The sequence below is a fragment of the Marmota flaviventris genome, chromosome 12 (genome assembly GCF_047511675.1).
Source record: "Marmota flaviventris isolate mMarFla1 chromosome 12, mMarFla1.hap1, whole genome shotgun sequence".
NCBI lineage: Eukaryota > Metazoa > Chordata > Mammalia > Rodentia > Sciuridae > Marmota > Marmota flaviventris.
This window is the reverse complement of record NC_092509.1, coordinates 43767280-43792405: the sequence shown is the minus strand read 5'-3', so window position 1 is coordinate 43792405 and position 25126 is coordinate 43767280. Positions and strand designations below refer to the sequence as shown.

General features: G+C 36.5%; 1 protein-coding gene across 5 annotated transcripts in view; it reads right to left on the bottom strand.

The window, feature by feature from the left end:
• Arhgap12 (Rho GTPase activating protein 12) overlaps window positions 1–25126 on the bottom strand; it is a 118438-nt gene that overhangs the window by 4188 nt on the left and 89124 nt on the right. For all 5 annotated transcript variants that reach the window (XM_027928659.2, XM_071599904.1, XM_071599905.1 and 2 more), the window contains 6 exons: window positions 21814–21895; window positions 16165–16266; window positions 15737–15835; window positions 13050–13152; window positions 11166–11282; window positions 9454–9552 (listed from right to left, as the gene is read on the bottom strand). In XM_027928659.2, coding sequence (XP_027784460.2) covers window positions 9454–9552; window positions 11166–11282; window positions 13050–13152; window positions 15737–15835; window positions 16165–16266; window positions 21814–21895 — 602 coding nt within the window. The remainder of the gene's footprint in view (window positions 1–9453; window positions 9553–11165; window positions 11283–13049; window positions 13153–15736; window positions 15836–16164; window positions 16267–21813; window positions 21896–25126) is intronic.

Genomic DNA, 25126 nt, shown 5'->3' with positions numbered 1-25126 from the left:
AGTAATAATGTTTGTTTCATTCTACTATCTTTCCTATCCCCACACCCCTCTCCTCCCCTCCCGTCACTTTCTGCTACCTAATCTAAGGTAACACTATTCTTCCCTAGTGCCCCCTGCCTTAGTGTGAATTAGGATCCACACATTAGAGAAAACATCCGGCCTTTGATTTTGTGGGATTGGCTTATTTCGCTTACATTGGTATTCTCCAACTCCAACCATTTACTGGCAAATGCCCTAATTTTACTCTTCTTTAAAGCTGAGTAATATTCCATTGAGTATATATACCACATTTTCTTTATCCATTCATTTATTGAGGGATACCTAGGTTGGTTCCATAGTCTAGCTATTGAGAATTGAGCTGTTATAAACATTGATGTAGCTCCAACCAACAGCCAATCTGTCGGTTCCTCTTCTATTCTTCCTGAGAATTTTTACTTCTAGCTTCTTTCTTCCTCCCTTGTGCATATTGCATACTACACTCCCTCTGTCCTCTCATCCACCATTTGAAATTGTAAATCGTTTAACAAATATTCTGTTTGTACTATAGATAATTACTGAACTTATCATTTTGGTTTAAGGCGAGAAAGCAGTAGACACTCTAGTGGGAGCTATTAGGTTTAAGGCTGTATGTTGTGTACACTGGGTGCTGTTGATATTGGTCTCACCAGTAAAGGTGAAGCGCTGGAAACCTTCAGGTTTATTCTGCCTTAGATTCATACTTTTAGATGGGAAAACACACTAACATGAAAAAACAAGAGAATAAAGTGTCCCAAACAAACCAAGATGCTTCAACAACAGAAGCCACTGATAACACAGAAGAAATGTCCAAGATTGAGTTCAGATTATATATAGTTGTTGAATCATTTTCTTTTATATATGAACAGAATCATTTAAAATTCACAAAATTAACTTTCAGGTATTCATTAAATGATAATGCTATATAACATGTTTAACAAAGCATATTAGCCAATGTGCTATATTCACTTAGTTTAAAATAAAGGCAAGTACTGTGGGGTCTCTCTCGTCATGTTGACAAGAACAGTCAATGAGACAAGGACAAGACAACCAGCAAGGAGAAGGAAGATGGCGGCGAGGGGAGTGCATTGTCCCCGTGTGCTGCTTCACTGTGTGGGAGTATGACAAGTCAGGACGGCTAAAGGATATTTTGTTAGGAATTTCCAGCAATAGTGGGGTGCTCCGGAACCTGGAGGAAGGATTTCCATCGCACGAGGATCGGCTACGGGGACTCAAACGCGAGAGGTTTGTTGCACAGTGGGTAACACTGCTTATTCAGCAAATCGCCCCGCGGCTAAAGTCTGCAGAGCGCACTGGGATAGAGACGCAGGGTTACAGCGCTGCAGTTTCTGCCAGCCGCGCAAGCACCGTACTCAGGGCTGAATTCTGGGTTCGAGACGGGGGAAGGAAGCCGTCCATCTCGGTTCTCCACACCGGTCAGACCACAGAGGAGGCCAGCAGCCACCATGTTGCTAAACTGACGTCACCACCCCTGTTTTCGACTGACCGCAGCTCATTCAGCCATAGATCAGGTAATTTCAGGCTGCAATTCGCCTGCGGCTTGCAGACAGATTGCTAGGGTACAGCACCTGGGTGCTTCTTAGAACCTGATCCTATCGGAGCGAACACCGAGCGCGGGGCGGCCGAGTTCCGGCTCCCGGAACCATCCCAGAACCGCCCTGGCCCAGGGCTGCGGAGCCTGCGGAGGCTGCTTCTTGGACCCTGCGCCTATCAGAGCATACACCAAGCACTAAGCAGCCGAATTCCGGCTCCCGGAACTGAGCCCGCAGGACTGCTTCTTGGAGCTTACACTTATAGGAGCTTACACAGAGCACGGAGCGGCCGAGTTCCGGCTCCCGAACCGACCCGGAACCGCCCTGGCCCAGGGCTGCAGAGCCTACGGAGGCTGCTTCTTGGACCCTGTGCCTATCAGAGCATACACCAAGCACTAAGCAGCCGAATTCCGGCTCCCGGAACTGAGCCCGCGGGACTGCTTCTTGGAGCTTACACTTATAGGAGCTTACACAGAGCACGGAGCGGCCGAGTTCCGGCTCCCGAACCGACCCGGAACCACCCTGGCCCAGGGCTGCGGAGCCTACGGAGGCTGCTTCTTGGACCCTGTGCCTATCAGAGCATACACCAAGCACTAAGCAGCCGAATTCCGGCTCCCGGAACTGAGCCCGCCGGACTGCTTCTTGGAGCTTACACTTATAGGAGCTTACACAGAGCACGGAGCGGCCGAGTTCCGGCTCCTGGAACTTCCCTGGCCCGGGGCTAGGAGCCCGCGGAAATTGCTTCTCGGTCCGGGTCCTGCTGAGGGCCGGTCAGGACTCACCCGTTGCTTTGGTTGCCTGGCAAGGGGAACGAAATGCTGCCATTCGCATAGGATACCAACATGGCAGAGATCTGATGTCAGCAGAAAGCGGCGGAGGAGAGAACTTCATCAATACCAGCGGTGACATAAGCAGTTGGTCTCCTGGTAGGGGGGGTGAGGCACAGTCACCCGACTCTCCTCAATTTGTCCTCGAGCCAGAGGGGAGGAGCCAGGCCGCCGCCAGCGCCCAGAGCAGGCCCAGCGACTCGCCAGCGTGGTGACCGCGTGACCCCAATTGGAGAGGGGGCGGAGCGGAGCCGCCACCCGCACCCGCAAGGTGGGCAGACCCGCGACCCAGTGGTACATGGGCGTGGTAGGTGGGGCAGGGCAGAGCCGCCGTTCGCGCGGGCAAGGTAAACAGACCTGTGACAGCCTGGCGGGTCAGGCCCAGTGGCTTGCCAGTGTGGTACACACATCACCCCAACTGGAGTAGGGGCAGAGCAGATCCTTCTGCCACGCCCGGATCAGGCCCTGCCGGTGTGGTGGTCACGTGACCCCAATTGGAGTGGGGGCGGAGCGGAACCGCCAACCATGTCCGCAGGGCGAGCAGACCAGTGATCAACCTGCAGATCAGGCCCAGGGGTCCGCAGGCGTGGTAGGAGGGGCAGGGCAGATCCGCCGCCCGCGCCTCCAAGGTAGGCAGACCTACAACAGACCGGCGGATCAGGCCCAGGAGCCTGCCGGCGTGGTACAAACACCACCCTAATTGGAGTAGTGGCAGAGCAGAGTCGCCGCCCGTGCCAGGAACAGGCCCAGCGTCCTGCAGGCGGGGTAGTCACGACACCCCAATTGGAGTAGGGGCAGAGCAGAGCCTCCACCCGTGCCCGAAAGGTGGGCAGATCTGCGACCGACCAGCGGGACAGGCCCAGTGGCCTGCCGGTACGACAGACACGTCACCCCATTTGGAGTAGGGGCAGAGTAGAGCCGCCTCCCTCACCTGCAGGGTAGGCAAACCTGCAACCGACCGGCGGATCAGGCCCGGTGGCCTGCCGGCGTGGTACACTCGTCACCCCAATCGGAGTAGGGGCAGAACAGAGCCGCCGCCAGCTCCCAGAACAGGCCCAGTGACCTGCCGGCGTGGTAGCCACGAAACCCCAATTGGAATAAGGAGAGAGCAGAGCCGCCGCCCGCACCTGCAGGAAAGATACGCAAGCAGTATGAAAAGACAAGGAAAGAAAGGACCACAAGCAATGCAGGTCAACGCAACTTTAGAAGAGGTAACAGCTGCAGCAGATGGAATGTCAGATAAAGAATTCAGGATATACATGCTTCAAATGATCTGGAGTATCAAGGAAGACATTAAACAGCAAAATCAGACAATGAAAGACCACTTCGACAACGAATTACGCAAACAAATCCAGGAAGCAAAGGAGCAACTATACAGGGAGATAGAGGTTATAAAAAACAAACAAACAGAAATCCTAGAAATGCAGGAAGCAATAAACCAACTTAAAAACTCAATGGAGAATACTACCAGCAGAGTAGAACACTTAGAAGATAGAACATCAGACAATGAAGACAAAGTATTTCAACTGGAAAAGAACATAGACAGCTCAGCAAGACTGTTAAGGAACCATGAGCAGAACATCCAAGAAATATGGGATAACATTAAGAGACCAAACTTAAGAGTCATTGGGATACAGGAAGGTACAGAGCTCCAAACCAAAGGAATGAGAAGTCTATTCAATGAAATAATACAAGAAAACTTCCCAGACTTGAAGAATGAGACAGAATCCCAAATCCTAGAAGCCTACAGGACGCCGAATGTGCAAAATCATAAGAGATCCACACCTAGACACATTATAATGAAGATGCCCAACATACAGAATAAGGAGAGAATTTTAAAAGCTACAAGAGAAAGGAAGCAGATTACATTTAGGGGTAAGCCAATCAGGATAACAGCTGATCTCTCAACACAGACTCTGAAAGCTAGAAGATCCTGGAATAACATATTTCAAACACTGAAAGAAAATGGGTTCCAACCAAGAATTGTGTATCCAGCGAAATTAAGCTTCAGGATGGAAGATGAAATTAAAACCTTCCACGATAAACAAAAGTTTAAAGAATTCGCAGCTAGAAAACCATCTCTTCAAAACATCCTCGCCAAAGCATTACAGGAAGAGGAAATGGAAAATAACAATGAAAACCAACAGTGGGAGGTAGGACAATAAAGGGGGGGGGGAATAATCAAAGAGGAAAACAAACCATGTTTAGTAACAGAAATAAACAAATATGGCTGGAAGAACAACACATATCTCAATAATAACCCTAAATGTCAATGGCTTAAACTCACCAATTAAGAGACACAGGCTAGTAGAATGGATCACAAAACAAGACCCAACAATATGCTGCCTACAGGAGACGCATTTGATAGGAAAAGACATACATAGGCTGAAGGTGAAAGGTTGGGAAAAATCATATCACTCATATGGACTTCGGAAACAAGCAGGAGTGTCCATACTCATATCAAATAAAATAGATTTCAAGCCAAAGTTAATCAAAAGAGATAAAGAGGGACACTACATACTGCTTAAGGGAACCATACAACAACAAGACATAACAATAATAAATATATATGCCCCAAACAATGGTGCAGCTATGTTCGTCAAACAAACTCTTCTAAAGTTCAAGAGTCTAATAGACCACCATACCATAATCATGGGAGACTTCAACACACCTCTCTCGCCACTGGACAGATCTTCCAAACAAAAGTTGAATAAGGAAACTATAGAACTCAATAACACTATTAATAACCTAGACCTAATTGACATATATAGAGTATACCACCCAACATCAAGCAGTTACACTTTTTTCTCAGCAGCACATGGATCCTTCTCAAAAATAGATCATATATTATGTCACAGGGCAACTCTTAGACAATATAAAGGAGTAGAGATAATACCATGCATCTTATCTGATCATAATGGAATGAAACTGAAAATCAACGATAAAAGAAGGAAGGAAAAAGCATACATCACTTGGAGAATGAACAATAGGTTACTGAATGATCAATGGGTTATAGAAGACATCAAGGAGGAAATTAAAAAATTCTTAGAGATTAATGAAAACACAGACACAACATATCGGAATCTATGGGACACATTGAAAGCAGTTCTAAGAGGAAAATTCATTGCTTGGAGTTCATTCCTTAAAAAAAGAAAAAACCAACAAATAAATGATCTCATACTTCATCTCAAAATCCTTGAAAAAGAAGAGCAAAACAACAGCAAAAGAAGTAGAAGGCAAGAAATAATTAAAATCAGAGCTGAAATTAATGAAACTGAAACAAAAGAAACAATTGAAAAAATTGACAAAACTAAAAGTTGGTTCTTTGAAAAAATAAACAAAATCGACAGACCCTTAGCCATGCTAGTGAAGAGAAGAAGAGAGAGAACTCAAATTACTAGCATATGGGATGAAAAAGGCAATATCACAACAGACACTTCAGAAATACAGAAGATAATCAAAAACTATTTTGAATCCTTATACTCCAACAAATTAGAAGATAGTGAAGGCATAGATAAATTTCTTAAGTCATATGATCTGCCCAGATTGAGTCAGGAGGATATAGAAAACCTAAACAGACCAATATCAATTGAGGAAATAGAAGAAACCATAAAAAGACTACCAACTAAGAAAAGCCCAGGTCCAGATGGGTATACAGCAGAATTTTACAAAACCTTTAAAGAAGAACTAATACCAATACTTTTCAAGCTACTTCAGGAAATAGAAAAGGAGGGAGAACTTCCAAATTCATTCTATGAGGCCAACATCACCCTGATACCTAAACCAGACAAATACACTTCAAAGAAAGAAAACTACAGACCAATATCTCTAATGAACCTAGATGCAAAAATCCTCAATAAAATTCTGGCGAATCGGATACAAAAACATATCAAAAAAATTGTACACCATGATCAAGTAGGATTCATCCCTGGGATGCAAGGCTGGTTCAATATACGGAAATCAATAAATGTTATTCACCACATCAATAGACTTAAAAATAAGAACCATATGATCATCTCGATAGATGCGGAAAAAGCATTCGACAAAGTACAGCATCCCTTTATGTTCAAAGCTCTAGAAAAACTAGGGATAACAGGAACATACCTCAATATTGTAAAAGCAATCTATGCTAAGCCTCAGGCTAGCATCATTCTGAATGGAGAGAAACTGAAGGCATTCCCTCTAAAATCTGGAACAAGACAGGGATGCCCTCTCTCTCCACTTCTGTTCAACATAGTTCTCGAAACATTGGCCAGAGCAATTAGACAGACGAAAGAAATTAAAGGCATAAAAATAGGAAAAGAAGAACTTAAATTATCACTATTTGCAGATGATATGATTCTATACCTAGCAGACCCAAAAGGCTCTACAAAGAAACTATTAGAGCTAATAAATGAATTCAGCAAAGTGGCAGGATATAAAATCAACACGCATAAATCAAAGGCATTCCTGTATATCAGTGACAAATCCTCTGAAATGGAAATGAGGACAACCACTCCATTCAAAATATCTTCAAAAAAAATAAAATACTTGGGAATCAACCTAACAAAAGAGGTGAAAGACTTATACAATGAAAACTACAGAACCCTAAAGAGAGAAATAGAAGAAGATCTTAGAAGATGGAAAAATATACCCTGTTCATGGATAGGCAGAACTAACATCATCAAAATGGCGATATTACCAAAAGTTCTCTATAGGTTTAATGCAATGCCAATCAAAATCCCAACGGCATTTCTTGTAGAAATAGAGAAAGCAATCATGAAATTCATATGGAAAAATAAAAGACCCAGAATAGCAAAAACAATGCTAAGCAGGAAGTGTGAATCAGGCGGTATAGCGATACCAGACTTCAAACTATACTACAGAGCAATAGTAACAAAAACAGCATGGTACTGGTACCAAAACAGACGGGTGGACCAATGGTACAGAATAGAGGACACAGAAACCAATCCACAAAACTACAACTTTCTTATATTTGATAAAGGGGCTAAAAACATGCAATGGAGGAAGGATAGCATCTTCAACAAATGGTGCTGGGAAAACTGGAAATCCATATGCAACAAAATGAAACTGAATCCCTTTCTCTCGCCATGCACAAAAGTGAATTCAAAATGGATCAAGGAGCTTGATATCAAATCAGAGACGCGCCGTCTGATAGAAGAAAAAGTTGGCTACGATCTACAGTCGGTGGGGTCGGGCTCCAAATTCCTCAATAGGACACCCATAGCACAAAAGTTAATAACTAGAATCAACAAATGGGACTTAATCAAACTAAAAAGTTTTTTCTCAGCAAAAGAAACAATAAGAGAGGTAAATAGGGAGCCTACACCCTGGGAACAAATCTTTACTCCTCACACTTCAGATAGAGCCCTAATATCCAGAGTATACAAAGAACTCCAAAAATTAGACAATAAGAGAACAAACAACCCAATCAACAAATGGGCCAAGGACCTGAACAGACACTTCTCAGAGGAGGACATACAGTCAATCAACAAGTACATGAAAAAATGTTCAACATCTCTAGGTGTCAGAGAAATGCAAATCAAAACTACCCTAAGATACCATCTCACTCCAGTAAGATTGGCAGCCATTAAGAAGTCAAACAACAACAAGTGCTGGCGAGGATGTGGGGAAAAGGGTACACTTGTACATTGCTGGTGGGACTGCAGATCGGTGCAGCCAATTTGGAAAGCAGTATGGAGATTTCTTGGAAAGTTGGGAATGGAGCCACCATTTGACCCAGCTATTCCCCTTCTTGGTCTATTCCCTAAAGACCTAAAAAGGGCATGCTACAGGGACACTGCTACATCGATGTTCATAGCAGCACAGTTCACAATAGCAAGACTGTGGAACCAACCTAGATGCCCTTCAATAGACGAATGGATAAAAAAAAATGTGGCATTTATACACAATGGAGTATTACTCTGCATTAAAAAATGACAAAATCATAGAATTTACAGGGAAATGGATGGCATTAGAGCAGATTATGCTAAGTGAAGCTAGCCAATTCCTAAAAAATAAATGCCAAATGTCTTCTTTGATATAAGGAGAGTAACTAAGAACAGAGTAGGGACGAAGAGCAGGAGAAGAAGATTAACATTTAACAGGGATGAGAGGTGGGAGGGAAAGGGAGAGAGAAGGGAAATTGCATGGTAATGGAAGGAGACCCTCAGGGTTATACAGTGGAGGAGGTAGAGAGAGAGGAGGGGAGGGGAGGGGAGAGGTGGGGAGGGGGGAGGGTGGAGGACGGGAAAGGCAGCGGAGCACAACAGATACTAGTAGGGCAATTTGTAAATCAATGGATGTGTAACTGATGTGATTCTGCAATCTGGGTATGGGGTGAAGGTGGGAGTTCATAACCCACTTGAATCAAAGTGTGGAATATGATATGTCAAGAAATTTGTAATGTTTTGAACAACCCACAATAAAAAATTAAAAAAAAAAAAAAAAGACAACCAGCAAAAGCTACAAATCAAATTACACAAGTGTTTTAACTGTACAAAATGTTTCTGATCATATACAGATAAAGTTAATGTGATTATACTATCAATATACTTCGAACTCATATAAAACCAGCATAAATACTATAAATGTTAAATCAGTTTGTCTTATTTTCAGGAAATGACACAATGTCATTTAATTACTTCATAGTTGATTTAACAGTTTTTAAATGTCATCTCATTATTATAAAACAGAAGAAACAGTAAATATAATCTCCTCAGATCTTTAACACTGCCACATCATTACTTAGTTTCACAATCACAATCTTCTTCGTTTTTAGCAAATGGCAACTCCAAAGAGGCTTCAAAGAATGCCATATACTTAATTAATCTCAACATATTAAGCATTCAATAGATGCCTGCAGAGGTCCAAATCTGAAATAGGTGCCAGTATGTAAGTGCTTTTTAAACAAAATGCATTTCTTAACATCTTAGGACCATAAGGAGCTTTTGGTTACCTGACACAAAATCATAAACATCCTAGGGATTTTGATGATGAAACAATGAGTTCATGTGCTTCATGTGAAAAAAAAAAAAGAAAGAAAATCATTCTCTTACCGTGTTCTTCAACATGTTCAATACATAACTTCACAAACTTTGGCACTGTTCCATTCTCTCTCTGACACAGATTAGCAAGATTGGATCCAAACACCTGATCTGAAAGAGACTTATTTTTAAGATGAACTCTTGATAAAATTTAGTCCAGAAGATCGCTAAACTATTCAGAGTGCAATGGAACATACCCAGTGTACCCCAAACATCACTTACCAAGACCTGGGCCTTATTTGATATAGACAGGTACCCTGCCTACTTCCTTAATTTCACTTCAAATAATGCTTCTTCACTAAATTCCATTAACACCACAACCCATTCTTGCCTGAAAGTCTTTATATTTTCTATTCCTTTTGCAGATAACCAGTACCCCTATCCACCCACCCCACCCCCGCCACCTCCTCCTACTGCTGCTTCCCTATTTATTTGGCTCCTTCTCTTTACTCCTGATCTCAAGCTAAAATATCACCCTTTTATCTAAGATAAACCAATTTCACTCACTTTCTTTTATTATTATGTTAATTTCACAGTATTCATCACCATTTCAAATAATCCTGTCCACCTCACATTTGAGTGTAAGTTCTCTGAGGGGAAGAACTTGTAGTTCTTAAACACCCATAGGTATCAAAGCACCCAGGCTCATGCCTCTTTTTAAAATATTCAAATATTTGTTAACTATCAAAACATGCATATGCATATCCAACATGTGATTCCAAAAAATACATTTCAAAAGCTGTTTATCTTTTACCCTAAAAGCTTAGAAATTCCACATTAGTGCTGAACATTCGGGAAAACAAACAAAATATTTGAAGGGATGAATAACAACCATAAAGTGACAATGGTTCATATTTCCTAATGAAAAGGGCCTGATAAACAAATTAACAGCTCTTTCTGTTAACTTACTTGTCAGGCTTTGTTTTTTAAAGGTGTTATGAGAATTGTTATGAGAATGGAAGACAAACAAAAAAACTTGTTTGTTTTCTTCCTACTTTGTTAGTGACTATTTACTCAAAATTTCTAATTTCTGGTCTTCACGTTTCAAAACCAAAGCTCTTCAATGTTATAACTTCTAAGTAGGGGCCACGCATTGCAACTGCATTGCTCCTGATACAGGGTTTCTAAAAATTTAGTTTCTCATTTGTGTCTGTTCAATGTTTTAAGGTAAACTTTACAAGTATGTTTGAAAAATCAACTTTATGGGGCTGGAATTGTGGCTTAGCGGTAGAGCGCTCGCCTAGGATGGGTGGGACCGGGGTTAGATTCTCAGCACCACATAAAAATAAAGGCATTGTGTTGTGTCCATCTACAAAAAAGAAAAAAAGATTCATTCTCTCTTTAAAAGAAAATCAACTTTAATTACTCAAATATTTTTTAATCGTTGCACTTGAAAACTACAAATTAAAAGAATGAAAACATTTTTCCTGCTTGGAAATTTTAGTTTTTAATTTGAAATGTCTCATTTCCAAAAAAATTTTTTTTTTTTTCATTTTGCTACTGGGGATTGAACCCAGGGGTGCTTAACTACTGAGTCACACTCCCAGCTCCTTTTTTATATTTTATATAGAGACAGGATCCCAATGAGTTGATGAGACAGCTTTGAACTTGTGACCCTCCTGCCTCAGTCTCCAGAGGTGCTGGGATTACAGGCGGTGACACCATGCATGGCTCACTTCTGATTTTGACCAACATTCATTATTATAAATACTTCCCATACCTACCTTTAATATAACCTTTTTCACGAACAGCTTGCAAAGTGGGGCGTCGTGTAAGAAACTTCTTTAAGTTCTTCTTGGTTTTTTTCTGTTCTGAAGAATCTATGCTAGATACTTTCAAGGCTTAAGACAAACAGATATTAAACATTTCATAAGATAACAAACTTCCGAAAATCTTTCCACAGAGCATTCAAAACATAACTTGACATGTCAAAAACACAATACAAATTCAATTATTCTATCTTTTACATAGTTTAAGTAATGTGAAAAATCAAATTAACACAGACGCAATTTTAAGAAAAACTTCTCCTTTTTATCACTAAAAATTGATCTCAATGAAAAGGGCCTGATATGTATAGATGCTATAACATCTCTGTTATTCTAATTTATACTTGTTAATTCATAAATGACTCTACTGATCTTTTTTGACTCACTAATAGGTTTGGAAGATGAAATATCTACACACACAAATCCATAAAATATAAGACAAACAAAAATTAGGAATCTGGATAATATAGATATTCATACTTTAAGCTAACTCTCATCATGATTATTTGTACTCAAAGAACAAGAGTACCCAGAAAATGTTCTCCATTACCTTGGTGCTAATGTATCAGTTAGGACAACAAAAATTTGAAAATAGGAACATTTGGAGAAAGCTCCCTTTGATTTTCATGAGACACCTCCTCCCTGCCCCCATCCCCACCTTCCTTTCCCCTTTTCTTCTCTAGCTTCTATATATACTATCCTTGACCTTTTGGGTTTGGTTTATTTCACTCACTTAACATAATATTCTCAAGTTCCATCCATTTTCCTGCAAATGACATGATTTCATTCTTCTTTACACAAAACACCATTGTGCATATGCATATATATGTCACATTTTCTTTACCCCTTCATCTGCTGATGGACACCTATGCTGGTTCCATAGTTTGGCTATTGTGAACTGTGCTGCTATAAGCATGGGTATGCACTGTAGTATGATGATCTTAATTCTTTAGGATAAATGCTGAGGAGAGGTACAGGTGGGGGTTATATGGTTACTCCATTCCTAGTCTTTTGAAGAATCTCCATACTGATTTCCATAGTGGTCATGCCAATTTACAATCCCACAAATAGAATAACAGTGTTCTCTTTTCTCCACATCCTCTCCAGCATTTATTATTGTTTATGTTTTTGATGACTGTCATTCTGACCTGTGTTGAGATGAAATCTCCATGTAGTTTTGATTTTTAATGACCTATTTAATAACATACAAGGGTCAGCATTAGAAAGTGCTTTTCTTAAAATTCTGGCTCAAGTTTTGTTCTTTCTGTATGATATGGAGAAACGAGTGTGTGCACCTGTGCACAAGCACAGACATAACCTAATCCAGAGATGGCTTCCTGTGTCTAGTGGGAATGGAATTATGGCACATATCCCATGACTTTGAATTTCCTAAAGTAGAAGATTCTATATGGAATCTTAAAGAATATATATGTATTTTAAGCATGAATGCAGTATCTTTATTTTGTTTATTTACTTTTATGTGGTACTAAGGATCGAACCCAGTGCCTCACACATGGGAGGCAAGCGCTTTACTGCTGAGCCACACCCTAGCCACCAAGTAACTATATATTTTTAAGTCAGTAAAGTTCAGTTTCCTAGAAGATTCAACAGAAGTGTACTATAATAAAGTATAACAATATCTTAAATTAATATGATACCATTGAGAGACATACAATGGCAATGAATGAATTAACAAGAAGAAAAAGCACACAACATCGGAGCTGCCACTACTTGATCTTGAAATGTTTTCCAATATTAGAGGTTGCACTCAGCATTATATAGACATTTATTTAAATAGAACAAGTTCACTCAAACCATTAATAAGAAAAAAAAAAAACTTACAACGAAGTTTTTTAAGATCCTTCTGGTCTTTTTCTTTATCCTGCTTTTCTATTCCTGGTGAATCTGGTACCTCCTCTTCAATTCCTTCATCAGTTTCTATCGCCTATTGGTTAGATGTTTTCCAAACACTTATTACCTCTGATATGACTTTAGTGTAATAACAAAATTCTCAGAATGACAAGTAATTGACTTTACTAGTGATTTCAGGAAAACAATTAGTACAGTATGAATAACTTAAGATAGGTATTTGATAAATCCTTAAAAGTATCTCCCCCATCCCCGCCGTGGCATTAATTTTGATTTCCAAAAGAAAGGGCGGGGTGACACCAAGAAAATATTGCTGATAACTCACAGGATAAATAGGTATATACTAAAGATGAGGCTATTTGCATATCAATGGCACCAACAGCAGTTAGGAGGAGGACAGGCTACAATCTATGGTGATAAAATATAATGCAGCTATATTCTCTTGACAACAGGTAAGACTTACATTCACGGATATGACAACCTTATCTAAAACAGTATGAGGCCATAGTATTACAGCAATGTAAGACTTATACTAACAAACACATAGATGTTAGGAAATGAAAGAAAATCTAGAACTCATCTACAGCCTAACCAAGGTAACTTTTACAGGTTAAAAAACCAGACTAAATTATCAAAGCTAAAAACTTGCTTTTGCCTCCCATATTGAGGTTTTTACTCCATTGATGTTTACTTTTGTGCACAGTGTAAGAAAGGGTTCCTGCTTCTTCTTAGATATCCATTTGTATCAGCACATTTATTGAAGAGCTTATTCTTTCTCACTGTTCTTCAGTGCTGGATCTGGCAGGAAGTGTCCATAGGTATGTGGGTCTGTGTCTAAGCTCTTTATTCTTTTTCATAGGTCTGTTTGTCTATCCCTGCCTGAATATGATGCTCTGTTAGTTAATCTAACTCAATAAAATCTTGATATATGACACAGTGAGTCCTTTTACTTTTTTTCAAGAGTGTCTTGGATGTTTCTTAGCCCTTTGCATCTTTATGTAAATTTGAGAACAATTTTTTCAAGACCTACCAGAGAAACAATTGGGATTTTGAATAAGATTCAAACATCTAAAAATCTATGAATAAATAAATCATTTGAAAAAAAAGTTATATGTTGATGTGACTGAATCTTTTAGTTTATGAACTTGATATATTTTTCATTTAATTAGGGTTTTCATCAATGTCTCTCAGTGATAATTCTTCCTGCAGAGTTCTTCTACATCTCTTGCTACATGTAGTTATCAATATCTTTTGACACTTTGTGGGAACAGTATGTATTTTTAAATATTACAGTAAAAAATATTCCTTTCTCTTTACTTGGTGCATTTCCTGATCCTGCAGGCCTCAATGAAGAAATAAACAAAACACCAAGGGCTGCAAGGCCTGCAAGGCCTTGCCTACTACACTAGGTTGGCCCCTAATTACATTTTTTAAATATCTTGTATACCCTTACTAACACAATATTTATCACATTTTATTATATTAACTTCAGTTACCTGTCTTTAGTATTCTTGTCTTTGACAGTAACCCCCACAGAGAAAGGTATGGTATCTGCCTGTATGCTGGTATATTCCCAGTACACAAGGCACTAATGTATTTGTTAAATGAATGCATGCACATGCTTTCAAGGAACAGTGAACAGATTACTATGATTACAGCTGAAAATTCACATTGTGTCGTGTAGAAGGCACAACTGAACAGACAAGACTGAGCTTATACTGGTGAATTTTAACGGGACTCACAGGTTTCTGACCAGTAGAGGATTATAAAAATGACACCAGACAGTTTCATTTGTTATATGGCACTAAGAATAAAAGATGAGATTAAATGTAAAAATTATTTAGAAGGCTATTCTTTTTGTGGTATAAAGATATTAAGACCTGTTTGTCCATGGTTTCAGGAATAAATGGAAAGGAAGGGACAGGATTCAGAAATATCATATAATATTACAAATTGCAAAGGAAGTATTTATATCTAGCTTCATGACTAAAGTGCTAGAAGAGGTAAAAGTTCTCTTCTACTTTCCATAAATATAACTTTTCATTTCTGTCACTAAAAATGATCCTTCATGAGGAACTATGTCTCCATTTGGTGCAAGGTAAGAATAATTTGAAGATGTACAGCTCCTTTTTTTTTCTTACCTAGCATATAGCTTCAAGAGTACAAATTTGAGATTTTTTTTGGTTATTATAAAAATAAGAAAACCTGAGAGTACTGAACATCTTCAGAAGGGAAAGAGCTGAAAAATGAAAGAGGTGTTACTAGAAAAAAAGAGCTAATAAAGAAACAACAGTCGTATTCATTTCACAATTTTGTCTTGGATCTCTTTCCATCAAAATTTCCAATTTGTGCAGTCATTGAATAAATACTAGTACTAGGCACTATTTGTCCCTTCTTAAACCATTTCTTTCTGGACCAATGCCTAACATAAACATTATTTCAAATACACTGGCAGCAAACATTATATAAATGACAATTTTAAATCATTGACATCACCAGTACCTGAGATTGCTAAAGTGACCATTGTCTTTCCCACCTCTGTCAAAATAAACAAAGTGTTTTTTCATATATAAACTAGAATCTGGATATGCAATAAGCAATTGTAAAACCAAAAGAAAAACACTTCTGCAATAAAAATTTTATATAAATCAATCACATACCTGATTACTGATAGTATTACTAAGAACTTTAAACCAATCATTAATAACAGCATCATTATCAGACTGAATTAGCAATTCTGTTCCTTGACGAGTTTTCAGCTTTAGAGAAAAGTGGGGGGAGAAAATTATGGTCAGTGCTTTCAACAAATTAAATAAATTCATTTAATTCAAAGTTCACAAAACCACCAGTATATCAGTGATGAAAGATAAAAGTACTGGAAAAGACTTGTAATATATAGTCCAAGTCCCAGTAAGTTGTTTAAGTGAAGCTGAGTTTTGCACCACTTTCCCCCCCTTAGATTATGGTACAAATTGACTGAACTATGTGCTTTAACTAGCATAATGAATGATTATTTCCTCAAATAAGTCAAAAGCAGAATGTCCAATTATTATGGGTGAAATATGATTTATACTAAGAAAAATATTACCTCAAATACATTCTTTTTGCTGGATTTATCCTTTGATGCCATCTCAATGGTTGCCCCTCTGAGATCCACTGTGAACTCTGGTTTGGACTGATTACTCCCAAACTTCATTTTAGAAAAAAGGAAAAACCTTTATGTGATACTTATGCATATGTGTGTATTCAAAAAGAATTAAGAGCAACTTCATTATTAATAAATCAAATAGAAGATTATCATGAATTCTTCTCTTTCTGTATTATAAAATAACAATTCCTGCTTTGAAAAATGTCTAGAAGTATGAACTGGCTCAATTTCCATAATAAAAAGGTATAAAATAAATAAATAAATAGATAAATAAAATAAAGCCACACTGAAATCTTTTCTTAATTCACTAATTCATTATAGTGGTAAAATATTATGTTGGTGAGGCTATAAACTAATATACACTTATATGCTAGTGTGATATCAATTGTAACAGCTTCTAAAGAAGAATAATAGATAATACTATTATTTGTAAAATGACAAATAACTATTTACTGGCTCAGCAGTTCAGAATTTATCCTAGACTATATATGGTTATGTAAAATAACATGTTGAAAAAGGCAAAGAAATATTCTTATACATGTACAAATAATACCAGGCAGTTATCAAGTGCATTTTCCACCTAATAAAAATTTTAATTCTAATTTTTTGCTTTCAAGAGTTATTTCCTTATTGACTATTTATGCTGTCAAAAACTAACAATATTTTATGAAAACAGAAAATCCTAAGCTCCACTTTCTTTTATTCAGTTTTTTTGTCAGAAATTATAAACTAAAGCCAGAAGCAATTTAATGAAAACTGTGAAAAGAATGGGAAGATAGCTAACATGTGTCTGAAAAGAAAAAGAGCTTAGCTATTTATTATATTTTGCTAACTAGATAAGGAAAAGATTAGCAAATAGAAAATGTGTTTTATACTTATTCTGTATGTTGCCATTGTTAACTTACAATTTTGTTTAGTCTGCTAATTAAAAATAGAAAATAGCATTCCTGTAATACTGAAAGGTTGGATGTTTTATTCTAATGGCTATTTAATGATAATTTAAAGGTCATGAAGAGTTACTGCAAATATTTCCTATATTTGATATAAGAAATTTCATTTGCTAAAATGTTTCCAAGTCAAATCATAATTGTCATTGGAATTAGATTTGACCCACCAACCTTGTGATAACTTAATTCACTATTTGAAATACCAATAACTATTTAGTGGCTCCACATTTAAGAAGAGGTAAGGCTTCAACTGTTCCCTTTTACTTCTTTTCAGCTAGCAGTATGGACTTAAATAATGTATTTGTTCTAATAAAACATAACAAAATTCAGAATTTAAGTGAAATTATTAGTGGAACCATGATAAAAATCAAAATTTTAACTGTTTTCTACAAAGACATTGCTTTCAAAATCATTTGAAAAACATTTAGGGGCTGAGTATATAACTCAGTGGGCAGAGTGCCTGCCTTGCATGTGAGAGGCCTATGTTTAATCCTCAGTTTTGCGAAATAACAAAAAGAATTTAACCATGAAGTCATGTAATGATCACAGAGAACTTCCTGAATAGAAATGACACATCTCAAAAGTTATGAAAATTTTGAAAATACACTTAAAAATGGCAAAATCAATTATTTATTGTCATCATATGCTTTGCAGATGTTCAGCTATAACCTACAGTACAAATAAGCAACCCACTAAACATAAACACAATGACAGGACATGGAATGCCAGAAAAATGTGACTGATATGGTTGGCAACATGTTTTGTTTATTATTCTTTTCCAGAATTTAGTCCCATTTTACTATAAGCCCCTCCCCACCTATGTACTCATGGCCAAAAAACAAAAACAAAAAAGAAAGAAGGGGGGAGAGAATTATTGTGGCAAGGGGTATGCAACAAGAACACATACAGTGACAGCTGAAACAGGATCTGACTTTACATATGCAACAGCAGGCCGACGCTTGACAGAGTTTTTCCAAGAAGAAAGCAGCGAAAACAAGAACTCAGAGACTGAGCCCTGTTGGCAGGATGACTTGATGGGGAAAGGGAAGAAAATGATGTCATAACAGTGCACAATGGCAAATGGCACACAAGAGAAAAAAGCATAATGGAATCAGAGGGGACAAGAACACAATTCTATAAGCAGACACAGCACGAGCCAAGCTAAAACTTACAAATATTTTTGCAGAAGCACTAGAATTTATCTCAAAGTATTTTCTGACTTTGTTATTGCACAAATTCATGCTTTATAGGATTTATCTTCAACAGGCATGTGTTAGCCTATCTTCACAACAGAATACTTGAGGGGTAATAGAAAGAACTCACATCTGGTCCACCTACCATCTTGCTCAGCAGCCTGCTCAGAAACCCCTGAGCTTCCTCCTGGTGACAGGATGAGCAATTTCCCTTGGTCCCCTTCCAAATCATCTCTTGGGAGTGAGTAAGTAGTCTTACTATCTAGCCTGCCTAATCCTTCCTCTAGGTCAGAGGTGATTTTGTCCTTTGGGTGACATGTGGCAATGTCAGGAGATAATTTCAGTTCTCACAAGTAAAGGTGAGGCTGCTAGGCATCTATTAAATATCCTATAATACAAAGGACTGCCCCTCAATAACAAAGAATTACCTGGCCCAAAAAGGGAACTATTTTTAGAAATTTGAAAGCTTGTATAAATGAATGTTTGAGTGACTACTGATATTTGTGGGATGATTTTTAATTCTTAAGAGACATAATGAGCCATAACTGAAAGGGAGAATATATTCTGTGTTATAACTATTTACTTGCCAATTTTCCCCACTGCAATATAAGCACTGAAGACAGAAAACATGTTATTTACTTATAAACCCCCAAGTTTAATACAGCACTGAAGACTTTTACGCTTGCTGTCTGAAAAAAAAAAAAAAAAAAAAAAAAAACCACACACCTACATTTCTGAAGTGAAATGACATGAGAAAAAACACACCTATAAACTTATTTACTGATAAAATGACCAGGGGTGTAACTTCATATTTTTCAGAAAACTATTCCAAAGGAGAAGGAAAAGTTCTTGGGTAATATAGCATCTGAATAAAATTTATCTTATGAAATAGAACTGGAGGGAAGAGATGTGTGTTTCATTTACTCAAATCTAACTATCCATTCTCTGAAAAAAAGCATTAAGTGTTAAAACATAGAATTTTGAACAATGTGGCTGATTTTACTCAGCATTTCATCATTGAACATGTGTCCCAGAGTGAGCAGAAGATATGAACCTGCTATTTCTTGAAGTGGATCTCCTAGGCTTGCTTTTTTTTTTTTGGGGGGGGGGGTGTTACGAGGGATTGAACCCAGGGGCACTTAACCACTAAGCCACATCCCCAGCCCTTTTTATATTTTATTTAGAGACAGGGTCTCACTAAATTGCTTATGGCTTTGCTAAGTTGCTGAGGCTGGCTTTGAACTTGTGATCCTACTGCCTCAGCCTCCTGAATTGCCAGGATTACAGGAGTGTGCCACCAATGCCTGACTACACTCATATAGTTTTTATTCAAATAATATTACTTGGCTTTTATAGAACATTTAGTTATCATTCCCTTGATATGTGAGAATGGGTAAAGCAAGGCAGTCTGAGTTTTAAAAATGAGCCATAAAAATAAAATTAAGAATTGACTATAGAACCAAGTGTTTTACCATATCCTAAGTCTTTTTTGTCTTTATTGAGATTATAAAAAATAGTGTAGCTGTGCTTTATTTAATTATGTCTACCTGAAATTATATTTTAAATAATATAACAATATTAATAAAATTTCACAAAGTATTCTACAATTTCAAAATTGTGTACCTTAGTGAATTTTAAACTTTGTTTCACTATTGCCATATGGTAACACAGTAACACAACTTTAGAAGATAGATTTTGCAACTTAATCAGCATTAATGCTGTTTAGGAGTTCTGAATTCTGTAAGGAGTTCTAGAATGAAAACTTTAAGTATTTTATTTATGCAAGTGTTCTGAATAAATAATTATGTGCTAGATATTAACTCTGCATTTTTATATTTAAAAAGAAGTTTTCATTCTTTAAATCACAACAAACCTGCCTATCTAAAATGGTAGGCCTCATTTACCACACTGCTCTATCTACACACCATAACTTGCTTTATCTTACACACCATAACTTTCAATCTTTAAATATTAGTAATTATCAAATAAGTGACAATTACACAGTTTTAGGTATTTTGTTTTTACTTATTAATCTCTAACTCTTCATTCTTTTTCTTTCATCCATTTTCTCCACTCAATTTCAAATAAAAATTTGAGTCACAGGTAAGAAGAAATAATTACACATTCCTCTAGAAGTGCACTAAAAAACAAAAAAGCACCATATGCTTTACCTCAGAAGAAAACGGGAAAAAGATATAATTATTCATCTACTTTAAGATAAATCAAACCAAAATTTCAATCTTTTAATATGGAAGCATTAATATAGTTCATTTCTACTGTACTGGCCAAATAGAGAGTTAGTAAAGCAAAACAGAAGAAATATTCTAGAATATTCACACTCATGATCAATGTGTATTTTTAGGTTGCCATGTCAGAGTAGCTGAGAACTAGCATGCTCTATGGCATTCATGATTCAGAACAATGCTACATGGTTGCATTAAAAATGCAAGTGAATTTTACAAATGGATTTCTCTTTTATCACCTTCTGATCCATTGGTCATGTGTCAATTTTAAAGAGACTCAGTAATTATATGAAAAGTTGGTAAGGTAGGATATGCAGCAGACCAAATATATTTAGAATACTTTCATTTTAAATTTTATTTTAACACTTGAAACTCAATTACTGAAAATTTTTAGAAATATCCAGAGCATGGACTCTGGAGACAAAATAGTAAAGTTCTAAACCCAAATCTGCCCACAGTAGTTTAAAACCTTAAGCAAGTTACTTATCTTTTGATACCTCATTTTCTCTTCTATGGAGGGACGTGAGAAAAACAAAACAAAACAAAAACAAAAACAGAGCTGTCCCAGAGTTAAGAGGATAAAATACACAAAATCTTTTCAGGACAACAGCTGATACACATTGAGCATTCAAAAAATTTTTGCAATTATATGTCACAAATTATTATTTTTAGTATTTGTATTAACAATGAGCTGAGTAATAACAATAGTAAACACTCAAATATACAAAAAAAGTCAAATCCCAAAAGTAAAGGTGACATTTCTTTTTCTTCTAAAAGCTAGCTGACTTTATACAGACACTAACACCCAAGTCAATGACTGATGTACAAGGGTCAGGTGACAACAGAAGGTGGGACTTGCCACACTACTGCTTATTTTCTGACTAAACATCTGAAGTAGAGACATAAACACAGAAAAGTTTAACAATCTTACAAAGGAATCAAAAAACATCTTTGTTCTATCAAGACCATCTTTCTGCTGGATAAATGGATAAAGATAATGGATAAAACTGAATCCATTGATTTAAATAATACAACTAATTAGACTTTTCTAATTAGTCCTCTTCTTTCTCTTACAAGTCAAAATGCAACTTCTAGAAAACTTCATTTAGTTTTATATGCATCTACTGTAACTAGAAGAACTTTGGAAGTAACTTACTGAAATTCAGGCGTAACACTATTCACACAAATTTAGAGAGAAAAACTTACCCAACTTGTGCTACTTCCTTGAGTTTTGGTAAAAAGTAAAGATGAACCCTGCAATACTGCCCAAGAAGACAACCAGTTCTTTCTGCAATTACAAAAATGACCAATTAAAGCACCAATGTCTGGTTCTTCTAAACAAATTCATTATTGACATTCTAATAGTGAGGATATAATGCTAACAGAATTTACAGCATTTATGGTCTCAACCTGATCACAAAGGCCTCTAAACAAATGAATTTGATCAGAAATTTAAATCATCAAAACAACTATGACCAAAATATCTAATTAACAGCACACTGTGTTCAAGGACATTACTTTTTTTTAAGTCACAAACTTAGAACATCATACCTGATAAGAACTTTTTTAATATAATTAAAAATCAGACATATTTAGTATCTCATTCACTTAATTCTTTACAGATACAGACTATTTTTATATTTCTTGGTTATCTCTCTTTTCCTAAAGGGGCAGTAGATACTAGTTCATTATAAACACAATAAATTATCCCTTGATTAATCACTGAAATTTTATTTTTGAGATTTTTTTTTATTGGTTGTTCAAAACATTACAAAGCTCATGACATATCATCTTTCATACATTTGACTCAAGTGGGTTATGAACTCCCATTTTTAGCCCAAATACAAATTGCAGAATCACATCGGTTACACATTCACATTTTTACAAAATGGCATATTAGTGACTATTGTATTCTGCTACCTTTCCTATCCCCTACTATCCCCCCTCCCCTCCCCTCCCATCTTCCCTCTCTACCTCATCTGCTGTTGTTCAATTCTTTTTGAGATTTTTAAAATATCCTAAACTACAAAGATAACACAGCTATGCAAAAACTCTGAATATAGACATGTATAAAGGAAAAGACCTCTGTTTCTTCAATACACATTTCAAAGGTAACCAACATTAAGAGTTTGGTATATCTGAAGCTTTTCTAGAAATAGACCCATATCTAGTACTCAAGTAAGACTTATACTGAATAGGCTATTACCATTGTTCTTATCTTGAACTTTAAAGCTGATCAATGTTATTTTACCACTCAACTTCCGCCTTCAACATCTTTAATTCTGTATTAGAGACTTTTACTTAAATGTCTCACCCACTGGAGTTGTAAACAGTGTTTCACTTATTTTATCTATTGCAAACCTAGCAAACTACTTTTAAAACAGCATGTATGTTTATAAATAGAAAAATAATTTAAAATTAGCTTATAAGGAAATTCAGTTGCTGGAAGGGTAAAATAAATGTTTAAATTCATCAACATTAAGAATTTATTAGGGCTTCCTTATAGAGAAACATGGTCAGTTTTGTAAAAACTTCATATGCACTCAAAAGGGTTTATTTTCCATTTTCAGAATGTAGAATTTAATACTGTCAATTAGACCTACTTCATTATTTTACTACTTTTTGTATCTATTTGAACATCATGGGTTAAGAGGAGTGAAATAAAAATTAATTACTACTCTATTTTTCCATAGATTGTGCTTATGATTGTTGATGCTACTTTAGTTGGTAAATGATTATTCCTTATGATTAGATCTCGATTGTCAATTTAGTATAATGCTCTTTCATTTTAAAGTGCTCACCTCTGTGATGTTTTATGCTTTTCTTTCTAGACTTTAGAACTTTGTCTGCAATTAAGATTCCTATTCCTCCTTTACTTTCTATATCTTGACATGTCCTTATTGTTTTTTGTTGTTTTAACTTTTCTGAATAGTTTTAGGTGTTTCTTTTATATATACTATTTAATTGGGGTTTTCTTTATGTTTCAATCTGGGTATTTTTTCATTTCAACAGATTAGTATTATTCATTTGCACTTAATGATATTGACATAATAGATCTATTTGGTGCTTACTAAGGCACAATTTTGTTACATTCTTATTTTATAATATGTGGAAATCTTGAGATTTTAAAATGACTTATTTTTATTTGTAAATTTATTTTACAGTCTTAGGATATCATCTACTGGCATGCTACTATGAAAAATGCTTCAATTACTGTATTTCCACTTCATGAAGTGAGCCTGTAACCTCAAAGAGAACAAATCCTAGTATTTGTTGATAATAAAAACTTAAAACTTTCAACAACATGGATAAATCCCAAAACCATGAGGCTAAGTGAAATAAACAAGTTCCAAAACATACAAATACGGCATGTATCTACTCATATGAAGTATCTAAAATATAGAAAAGTGCTCACCAAGGAATGAAGAAGAGGGTAAAAGGGTTAGAATTTAGTGGGAAGAGAATCAATGCTATAAGATGAAAAAGTCCTAGAGATCCATTACATAACCGCATGCACTACTATACACTTAAATGGTTAAGGTGGCAAACATAACATTATGTGGGTTTTTTTTTTTTTTTTTTTACTTGGTGTGTGTGTGTACACACACCAATTAAACTTTAAATAGGATTTTGGAGAACACGGCATATCTGCAATTATGAGTTTGATAATTTCCCAAAATGTAATGGCTTTTGTGATTCTTTGTATAAGATAAAATGTGTATACATTGGAAAATGAGCAACTCAATGAACCAGTATTTCCAAATGCCCAACAAAATACTATAAAATTATGCACAGGTTAAAAATCCACTCAAATGCAATAAAGACTAATGGTTTTTAATGTAACTGAATACAAAAGTTTAATAAGTTTTTCAGTCTTCACTGAAAACAACCTTTAGGAAATTAACATTTGTAGAGTTTTGGTGTAACAGGAAAACAGGCATAATTATACTGTGTAAGGGAGGATTATTTTCTTACACTTTAACCAAAATAGTACGTCACAAAAGACTTCAAGCAGAGAAGAACAGCAGAGAATTCTACCATCTTCCATTATGTCAAATACTAAAGATTTGCAAAAATAAAAAACAATGCCTCTCTTCTCATGGAGATGTTTTTCTTAGAAAATGCAAGATTTTTTTCCTTCATAAAAAGTTATTTGTATTAATTTGTAATAGGTTATTATAAAAAGAATTATTATTCAAGATTTCTCATTTTAATCTCTCACATAAGTATCTATAAACATAACCTATACAAAGGTTCGTAGAAATACTCAAAAGAATTTAAAGGGATCTTCTGACAAAAAGTTTGAAAACCACTAGTATATGGAAGATTAAAATAATTGTTTTACTCAACTCCATGTAAATACATTTGAAGATGATGAAATGGATGCTGATTTTACAAAACAGTATTTCAAAAAAAGTGGGACATCTAAAAGACTAATTATCATAAGGGGAGGAGGATAAAATAAAAAGCAGAGAAAGCGGCCAAAGAGTTACGTATACTTCATATAGTCAAAATAGAG